At 40.4% G+C, this 10911-nt stretch overlaps 1 protein-coding gene across 1 annotated transcript; it reads left to right on the plus strand.

Annotated features, from left to right (window-relative positions):
* The first annotated feature begins 3626 nt into the window (after positions 1–3626).
* On the plus strand, positions 3627–10335 carry gnat2 (guanine nucleotide binding protein (G protein), alpha transducing activity polypeptide 2). The gene is made up of 9 exons (XM_069526314.1): positions 3627–3997; positions 6819–6861; positions 7310–7451; positions 7591–7748; positions 7880–8008; positions 8098–8227; positions 8317–8470; positions 8730–8946; positions 9473–10335. Exons 1-8 carry the CDS (start codon positions 3892–3894, stop codon positions 8918–8920), a joined length of 1053 nt encoding a protein of 350 aa, XP_069382415.1. The 5' UTR covers positions 3627–3891; the 3' UTR covers positions 8921–8946; positions 9473–10335.
* The last annotated feature ends 576 nt before the right edge of the window (positions 10336–10911 follow it).

Here is a 10911-nt window from a genome sequence, read left to right on the forward strand (position 1 = left end):
AGCATTATAATTATAACTTATACAATTTATAAATACAAAAGTAATGATGATACACATGATTAGTTTATTTGTCCTTGAATCCAACAGGAAATGGAAACAATCTTCTCTAACTAAAAGTCAGAAACTAAAATAATATTTATCACTAGTACATTCCATCATTTCAAAAATATATTGTTCCTGTCAGCCTTGGAAGTGTTTGAAGCATAAATAAGATAAGATAAAAGATATGATAAAGCTTTAGTGATCCTCACAAACCTGGTGAAATTCAGTTAGAATAGTTTTCAAACCAATTAAGTTAATTGGTAAATATCTTCTTTAATCCCTGATTTTCAAAATCAAGATCCATTTATTTTTGTCTGAGTGTTGAAAATACCTTATCTCACAATGTTAAAGAAGAAAGACATTCCTGGATCTGGCCCCAGATCCACAGTGACATTGATTGGGTTCTTCCCTTAACAATGCATTCTGCTGGTTGTGTGTGAACAGATAAGTGGAAAGTCTGATTCACTGTATCCATGAATATATTCTGCTCGTGTCCACTCTGACTTCCTTTCACTCATTGCCTCGTCTGTGGTTAATCCCTCTTCAACTATAGGATGATATATGTTGACCTTGGATGCAAGACTTCCTCCAGAGGCAAAGATACGTCTGTGTACATCTTGTTTTTACTGTCATTGCTCAGGGAAGCCTATAGATTTTACTGAACAGGCAGAAACAGGTAAATTATGCATTTTGACTCGAGACATAATTTCCATTTGGTGCCAACTTTCAGTTTCTGCTTCCTTTCTTGCCCCAAATGAAACTGTGTTCCCTCAAACAAAATGGTGATTGGTCGTTGTGTGATGGAGCCACAACGTGTTTTGTGTAATAGGATTATGAGCCGGTATTACAACATCTTGTGTGTGAAAGCTGTGGTAGTATAGCTATGGTGTTTTCCTCATGCGTCATCAGTGGGAGTATGCTTATTTATTTTGCAGACTTGTGGAAAAGCTTGTAGACTAAACCACATGAGCTCATCAGGGGGTAGGAACCTTTTGTAATTGAGCCTGCAGAGGATTTGTAGTTCTGCAACGCTACCACACATCAACCAAGATAAGGATTCACATGTATCTGTAAAACACAACCGCTAGTTATAGGTGTTAACTGTGATAGGAACGATTGGGTTTAAAGGGTTTATAACTAATGTAGCAGAGGTCTTTGATTATTAATATGCTTTTTTATCACCTATCAGGATGGTGATGCACAAAACTAAAGCATGAGAATCAACTCTGTCTTGTGTATTTATGAATATAACACGACACAAACGAGCAACAGCTCACAGAGGTTGAAACAAGTGAAATGCTTCTGATTAACTGCTGCATCTTGAAACATTTTAGTTAAACCTTTCCACACCCTGATATCAAGTAGTTGGCCTCTTGATAAAAATTAGATTTGTCCTGCATGTTCAGTTTTCGTGGTCCTTGTTGCACCCATCACCCCAACTAGATGCTGTGTTAAGCCCCTACCTCCTGGGTTGATCTGAGGCTCTGTGGTTAATCTCGTCAACAGATCAAAGACGCAGGGACTCTACGCCATCCACCACCTAATGGGATTGGTCGCCATCACTAGATGTGCTGCTGCGATTAGCCTGCCTGGAAGCGTCCTGGGATTTAGACCTGGAGCACCCTGCTGTTAGCACTACATACTGGACTCTGAAATGGAGCAGAGGCAGGGGGAGAGGAGGTTTTTGGGGGATTCACTGATTACAGATACAGTAGATATGTCCAGCTTGTCAGCTAAGTTGATGATTAAACTTGTTTCTGATTTTATTATTTGATAATTTTGAAGAATTCCAGCATTTAAAACAGGACACAATGATTATATAAATGAATTTGACATCAGAAGCCTGCGTCAAACTTCTTCTGAGGTCCCAGTCTGTCAGTGCTTTAGCTGCCTGTTGACCGTGACGTCACTAAACCAGATCTCAGACTGTCTGGCAAGTAGAAGTTCTGCTAAAGCTGTTCTTCCTCAAAACAAGCTCTCAGAGAAAGTTACAAACATATGGGGCTGATTTACAATGGTCATAAAAAATAACATAAATATTCACATTTAGTTTTGGTGGAGCGGTCAGCTCTCTTTACAAGATTTTATTTTAATGAAATAGTTTTATGGGGTGATGTAAATGACTGTGTTGTGCCACAGCTTCTCGGTGTGGTTTCTTCCTTACATTAAATGTTTACAGTGAATAATAACGATTCACACATCTGCAGTGAAATAAGCAAATGCACAAAGTGAGAACACAAGCCTGTGAAAACCCTTTAATAAGGGACGGTGCAAATGTAGACATAAAATAAATAAACGTCTTTCGTTTTTTAGGGGATATTAAAGTTGCCAAATGTCATTTCATTGGCCAAAATATGCAGCATGACACTGTCTTCTGACTGCATTGGTAACACCAAATAAATGATCTCACTTTAAGTCTGACATGCAGGGCGGGGACATAACAAAGTCCACTGACCTCCACCCTTGTACACAGATCAACTGCTCCAATCCAGCAGCAGCAGCACGCTCACTGTACGTGACCCCCTGTTTAAAATCTGACCGACAGAAAACAGAGACATTAATGAGATGTGGGCTCAGCCATGATGATCCCATTCAAATGTATATGATGTAACTTAAGAAACACATTTTGTTCATGTTATTGCTGAAACTCCAGTGGACAGTGCAGTGACAGTTGCTTTATTTAGCAGGCACCACACGACCTGGGATTTAAACGTCTTAACTGTAAGAAGTTTACGAGACCTTAATGCCTCCCTCCATGCTTTGTCCACGTGACTGACACTGAACTCAAGAGTGTGCACCACACATGGGCACCTGCGGCTCAGGCGAGTTGTCCACTAACCAGAAGGTCAGCAGTCCGGTCACCTTATTTTGCCTTATTTCCCCATTTTGCCCCTGACCGCTGTCGCTGTGCGTCTAGTTTGCGAGTGATAGGTGATCGAGAAAGCTGCACAAAGATGCAAAGCATGAGTGTGTGTGTGGATGTGTCAATGGGTGAGTGGCAAAACTGTACTGTAAAGCACTTTGATTGGTCAAGACTAGAAACGTTCCACATAAATGTAAGCATTTACATTGACATGTATATAAATGGATAAATATTCACCACAACCACGCAATACATACTTATTACATATGTGTGTGTGTGTGTGTGTGGGAATGTCTGTCTATAGTTATGAGGTACAATTTTAGTTTAATACCATCATTGTGGGGACATTTTGGCTCGTCCTCACAAACTCAATGGGCTGTTTGAGGGTTAAGACTTGGTTTTAGGGTTAGCTTTATGTTAAGAGTTAGGGTGAGGGGCTAGGAAATGCATTATACCAATGAGTATCCTCACAACTATAAACGTATGAGGGGGGAGGTCTCAGACCACTCAACTGGTTGATGGGCTCTTATAACCATGTACATTTTTTACCAACCATTATAGTGTCATCTTTCTCACACACACCTACACATTGATATCAAAGAATCTCACTGCACCCAAGTGTGTGAGTGTTTATTTCCTCCCATTCTTTACATCATTCACGATTGCCCTTTTTAGAATAATTGGATTGACTGGCCAATCAGGAAGAGGCTCCTCCTAAGTCAGGGCTTTAAGTCGAGGGATTTAAACCGTGGATTTCTGCCGAGTAGAGCTGTTGAATTGATTTGATCCTTGAGAGAGACCCATCTGATCATCTAATCGAAAGAGGCCAACGGAGCCAGGAAAGCTCAAGCACCTCCCTCTCAATCCCCTTCCGCTTGGAAATCGCCTTTCAGTACGATTAGTGCTGCACAATTCTCTACAGCTGCTCACAGACAACCGTCAAAATTTCTATCCTTGAGGATCTTGAGTTTGCGGAGGAAGAAAGAATGGGTGCGGGAGCAAGCGCAGAGGACAAAAAGTCCAAGGAGTTGGAAAAACAACTCCAAGAAGATGCTGACAAGGACTCTAAAACTGTCAAGCTATTACTGCTTGGTAAGTGAACTTACCAAGTTTTTTTTGGTTCCAAACAGCAGGTTCAAATGTCAAATGTTCAGTAGTTTACCAACTCTGTTTTTCTTTCTATTTGTGACAAAATGGCAACATTGGAAAAAGTTTCAGTCAGATTTCATCAGTCCAAGAAGTGAAAGCAACAGGTTTTGGGATGACAGTTAGTTTATGTAGCAGATCATTTACTGAAATGGAAAAATGGATTACTTTCTAATGGATGTCTTATTTTTACTTTATTGACCAATTTGCTTCATACTCTTAACTCTTGGAAAGGAGCCATCTGAAGTGATGATCAACCACTCTGACACATCTGTTCACTCCTTGTTAGATGTAAGATATGGTGTGCTCAGAGGATTTACAGGCCGGGAGGATGATTAGTTTCTGGATAAATCCCCACATTAGTTTATTAGAAACGTGGAAGGGCAATTCAAGACTGGGAAAAACCCCAAAGGCTTTAGTAAGAGTAAAGTCTGGGCAGCAAGAGGAGAGATAAGAGAGATTGAGTTTGCAGGTTGATCTAATAAATAATACTTTCTAAGCATATTTAGAATATAGAACATTAAAATGATATGCAAAACATAGGTTTTCATGCAAACCTCTTATGCATAATACAAATGCTGCAGGCTTGAGCTTGTTCAGTTTCAAGCTAGGTTTCTACCATTATGTGATATTTCTAAAAACCTGCAGAACTTAAATGCTGCAAAGCATTTGACACATCTTTGTTTTTATATTTGAAGAATATAAATATATAAGTAAATTAGAGCATATATAAGTTTAAAAAAACAGGGAGAAAATGTACTTTGTAATTTTCTTGGCTATGTCCTAAAATTAAGAGTGACTTTTCAATTCTGATGGAAGGACACTGGTGCTTAAAAGATCATAGTCTTTGGTCTAAATGAATCACAGTGCAGTGGTGATATGTCAATCCGATTAGCTAACAGGTTTATCGCAGATCCACTTGGCCCGGTCTTTGTTGATCCCTCAACTTGCACATAAAGAATAAAACGTTCTTATTAAGTTTTACAATTCAGAGTCAGTTAACCTTTTGATTGTTGTTACCTTCATGTAAGAGTTACGTTTGTGACATCATAAACCAAAAAAAGGAGAAAGTTAATCCCAAATGAAAGTGTGATAAATGAAAAAAAAAAGATGCTAATCAATCTTTGTAGAGCATGGGTGTGTGTGCTCTTACACTGGTGATGGATGGATGTTGTAAATCAAGTATTCAATTTAACTATTTACTAATATTTGCTATAAAACCATAGAAATATAAACAGCAAAAAATGTGCGGCCCTTGATCATTCTCACTGCATAAACTTATAATTATATTTTCTCTAATGTTTGCATATTACATGTGAAATACCATTTTGTAATCAAATGTTGCACCTGCTCAAGTTAATTGTCATTATTTTCATTAGTTTAATCATTTAAAATAATTATATACTGAGTCAGAAACTTCTTGTATCTTCTGCAAAAACCTCTTGAGTGTCTGTAGTGTCCTCAGCAGGATGAACGTGGATATACAGCTCCTCTTTAAAGCCTGGATTTAATGTCACTGCAAAGCTTCTAGACTCCCTAATGAGCAGGAGGTGAAAGAGCAACTCGCAGAGGGGATAAGGGTCAGTTTATAATCTGATGAAAACCTATTTAATACTGTCACTATACCACCTTTTACTAATGCACTACAAATTGGTAAAACAACATTGTTAGTGGCTGCGAGCAGGGGAAAACCAGCAGCTTGCCATTGAGAAGGTTGGATGAGGCCAAAGGAGTGACGGCTTCATCTTTAAATGCTCGGCACTAAGTCTGGATGGAGCTTAATGTGGCTCTTGTGAGCAGGACACGCTGCAGCTTTGGTTCACTTTGTGACGTGATACATTCCTCCTGCCCTCAGTTAGCTTAGCATTAGTGCTGCAGAGAGCCTGATCTGCCTGCAAGTTTGTCTTTAGCCAGTACATCCAATTGTATCACCTAAATTGTACATATAAGCCCCAGTCTACATTATGGATAGACCTGCAATGGTAATTGAATTGAAAAAAGCTGCTCCATTTAAAATAAGACATGTTTCTCCTCCTGTCTGCATTGACTCCATCCTTAGAGTAGAAAGGAGCTCAGTGGCATTTGTTACAGCAAAAGTGCATAAATAAAGTCTATAAAACTTTAACTAATCTGACATGAATCACTTATATAAGACCCACAAGTATATAGCTAAAAAGGAGTTTTGTTATGTTAGCAGGAGCTCTCATGTCCCCTTTGGCAGAGCCTTTCGCCACTTTAGTGTCCTCTGCGTATCACAAGGCTCCATGTGAAACAGAACCAGACAACTTCATGATCACCCTGATTTCACGGAGAAGCTGTGGCTTATTCACAGATATGCATGTGCACATTTTACTCTGCCTTCTCAATGCTGTCATGTCATGCATCTCATCATCTGTCCAACCTTCAGCTGCATCTTTCCGGACATCGTTTTGTGTGTGTCTTCTGTCTCTGTGTCGTACGAGCACAGATTCCGTACATTTTTGTTACATGTGATATTCTACATCAGCTTACACAGAGACAGTGAATGTGAAATATATGGCCATTGTGGTTAACTGAGGCAGATGAGCTGACACATGTTTATTTGAATGGAGATAGATGGCCAGTTACTAATGAGATTTTTTACAGTGGATTTAGCTGAAAAGCTATGTCACAAGACATTTAAGAAACTATGAAATGAAAGACATGGCTGCTCACAGTTACAGAGCGTCTGATGCTAGAGAGAAACACAGCAGTTGTCTGTTGGTGCTAAACTTGTCTTCTCTTCCAGGTGCTGGTGAGTCAGGAAAAAGCACCATCGTAAAACAAATGAAGTAAGTAGTACAATAACTGATGAAATATGTTTTGTGTCACCTTGACACTGGCGAGGAACCAGAGTGCAGCTTAAAGTTCATTCAACCTCATTGGTCAGGCATGAAGCCAGGGGGCCAAAGCCTCGCTCATCTCTGTCCTTTCACTTTTACAAAAGGTCAACAGTGCAAACATCCGCTTAGTCTGATTCGTCAGCACTTGTTTTGTGCAGTGACTCTGGCATTGAGAGCTGAGTCAGATCCCACTTACACACCACATGGTGGCACTGTGAGCTCCAGTTCGAGGCTGGTCCCATACTATATGAACTGGACTTTTTTACATGAATGTAAGCAAAGTCAGGGTTAGATCCTCTAATCAACCAAGTAGAGGATTTATGGAGCAAAAATTTACAAAGCTTTTTTTCGCCCCCCCAAACTGAAACACTTGCCTTCTTCCTCTTCTTGTGCTCAGGATTCTGCATCAAGGTGGTTACACAAAAGAGGAACAGCTCGAATTCAGAGCGATCATCTATGGCAACATCCTGCAGTCTGCTCTGGCTATCATCAGAGGCATGGAGATGCTGGGCGTTGATTTCAGCGGAGCCTCTGCACAGGTCTCCATTTAAAAAAATGAACGACAGACGTGTTATATGCTATGAAATCATACATTAATCATATTCATCCTATAAATAGTTCTATTACTGGAACTGGCTTTGTCTGTACTGATGGATTTGTGTTTGCCTCCGACCACAGGAAGATGCACAGAAGCTGCAGAACTTGTCAGACTCCATCGAGGAAGGCACAATGCCCTCTGAGCTGGGTGACGTCATCAAGAAGCTGTGGAAAGACTCTGGTGTGCAGGCCGGCTTCGAGAGAGCTGCTGAGTACCAACTCAACGACTCCGCTGGCTAGTGAGTCCATGCTTACTACTGGAGCCGGTGCATTAGTGGGGGTTACATGTCAAACTAAAGCATCAGCTCAGTGATTAAAGATGGTTCTCATATCTGACCCCTGATTGACTTCTGTGTTCTGCCCTCACCAGCTACCTCAACGAATTGGACAGAATCTGCAAGCCAGACTACCTCCCCACTGAGCAGGATGTGCTGCGATCTCGAGTCAAAACAACTGGTATCATCGAGGAACAGTTCTCCTGCAAAGAGTTGCACTTCAGGTAGGGAACAAGGTCTGACACGAGCAAAAACTTTACAGAACTGTGACATCCAGGAGACTGAGTGTGTCGTGACTCTCTGTGGTGGACAGGATGTTCGATGTGGGTGGCCAGAGGTCAGAGAGAAAGAAGTGGATCCATTGTTTCGAGGGTGTGACCTGCATCATTTTTTGCGGAGCTCTCAGTGCATACGACATGGTGCTCGTAGAGGACGACGAAGTGGTGAGTTGGAGACCCGACAAACACATTGTGACATATTTAATCAAGACTCGTCAACTGGGAGCTCACCCTGTTCCTCTCTGACCTTACAGAACCGCATGCACGAGTCCCTCCATCTATTCAACAGTATCTGCAACCACAGGTTCTTCGCACTGACCTCCATCGTGCTTTTCCTCAACAAGAAGGATCTGTTCGAAGATAAGATCAAGAAAGTCCATCTGAGTATCTGCTTCCCAGACTATGATGGTGAGACCGACTGATTTAAATGCTCTGGAGTTATTTAGGCTGAATTCAGGGAACAAGATCAGATCAATCAGACATGAAATTAGTCTATAACTGAATGAGTCATTGATTATAGCAGCATGTGTGCAAACAATCTATGTGGTAAATGACATAATACAGACAAAAAACAACACAGTACAAAACTGTCCAGACAAACATTTCTTTTCGCAACTAAATCCATGAAACCTTTCTTCTCATCCTCACATTCCTTGATTTCTGTTAGGCCCCAACACGTACGATGACGCCAGCAACTACATCAAGTCACAGTTCTTGGAGCTGAACATGAAGAAAGGTGTGAAAGAAATCTACTCCCACTTGACCTGTGCCACAGACACAAAGAACGTCGAGATTGTGTTCAACGCTGTGACAGACATCATCATCAAAGAAAACCTCAAAGATTGCGGTCTCTTCTAAAATAAGCAGCTCCGGAGTGAAAAGAGGTGAGCGGTGACCACAGCACGTGCACTCCCAGGGACTCTGTTGATATAGAGTAATAGGGTGCAGATGAGACAGACCCCCAGCAATTCAATTTAACACAGCAAATCATATCTGGCCAAACCTGCGTTGCCATGCAACAACTTCTAACTGAAACACAAACTATTTAGAGCCTTTTGGGACTGATGAGGATAAGGACGATAATGAGAAACATTTTCCCATAAAGCTGCAGAATAAGATAACTTGACATGTTAGAAAATACACTGAACCTGCTAAATCTGGTTTAACCCCAGAGCCATGAATATGATAGAAAATGTTTTACATGGTCTTAATTCATGCAATTAAAGATAATTTAATTTAATTTTTTCTTTTTAAATATGCAGCACATTTTTAGAAATATATTAAACCTGCAACCTGCTAATTATTGGAGCCACAAATGTAGCAAATTGTAACATATATAATAATTTATGCACAATATAATATGCTTTCCCAATATCTGACCTTGATTTCTTCTTTTTCCATATGCTGCAGAACTTCCTTTCCTACCTTAACCCCTCAAATATTGGCATTAACTGAGAAGTGTACTGATGGAGCATAGAGGATCCTCTGTTTGTTGAGTTCATGCCATCGCTTCCAAGACAAGTCCCAGTCCTGCATGATCCTTGACTGCTCCCAGCACCTCACCACATCTAACAGTACCTCCCTGAAACACAGTGCACGTCCAGCTGGGTTGAAACAACCATGAAGTCACTATCACTATCTTCATTGTGGACATACAGCTTTCTACAGGATTCTTCAGTTTTTTCCAAAGTACAGTATTTATCAAACACCAGAAGCTGCTGGTTTGAAGGTACGAAGATGAAATAGTTGCTTGTTCGATCCTCATTGCTTCCTTTGACTACTGTGTTGTGAGTTATATTTAATATTTAAAAACCCAAGCTCTGTAAAATTAATAAAACAATAAAAAACTGGGGAAAATATTAAGATTGTGAATAGCAACATGGCAACCTTGTTTTTGAGTACACTAGTGTCTGTGGTCTTGATATTTAAACTGTGAAAAGTCGCTGAGCGAATATCTCCACTAACGATATTCCCACCACTTGCAGTGTATCCAGATTACAAAACCCAATTGTACATGTATCTAATTTAAATAGTGTTAATGTATTCGATTCATTTAACATTTTAATGTGATGATTTACTATGAGAAGGTCAAACATGGTAGAGAAACTTTGTACATAAGAGTAGATAATGCATTTTATTTTGAAAGATAAATATATGAGAGCAAGAGGGAAACACTAGGGGTGACGCTTTATTGTGAAAAGGGAATGAAAATCTACTGAGTTTGTCCTTTCTTATGAAAAGTAGGAGCATGAAATAAAGATGCATCAACTTCACCTGTGTGTGTCTGTGTGTGTCTGTGTTGCAGGATCACACTGTCACTCCCTAAATGATGTATATCAAATTAGAGAAACAGGGCTGTCAACAATGACAGATCCCCCCCCGGGCTCTTACATGAGGGGGATAATGCTGCTGTTATGTGAGTTCCCTGTTTCCCATCAGAGGGAGAATGGCAGCTAATTCAAGTTCATTAACAATAAACCTATTGAGGGAGCTAAACAAATTAAAGCAGCAATTAATCTGCATGTGGAGAATTACTGTAAAATTGTGCAGGGACTGTTCATCATGCGTGTGTGGAGCTGACAAGACCAAGTGTATGGCTGGATGTGAGTGAGCACTTTGAGTCCCATCTTTAAAGATGCATGTTGTCAGTGTTAGCATGCTCCAGACGAAATACAGCAAACCCGGGTGTGCAGTGTTTGGCATCCGCATCAAGATGGTTCCTGCTTTGACTGTGACCTCTCTGTGTTGAGTTTGCACGTTCTCCATGTGTCTGCGTATGTTTTCTCTGAGCACTCTGGCTTCCTCACTGTCCAAATGTGATTGTGAAAGGTTGCCTGACTCTGAGTTGG

The sequence above is a fragment of the Paralichthys olivaceus genome, chromosome 6 (assembly GCF_024713975.1).
Source record: "Paralichthys olivaceus isolate ysfri-2021 chromosome 6, ASM2471397v2, whole genome shotgun sequence".
In the NCBI taxonomy this organism is placed as follows: Eukaryota; Metazoa; Chordata; class Actinopteri; order Pleuronectiformes; family Paralichthyidae; genus Paralichthys; species Paralichthys olivaceus.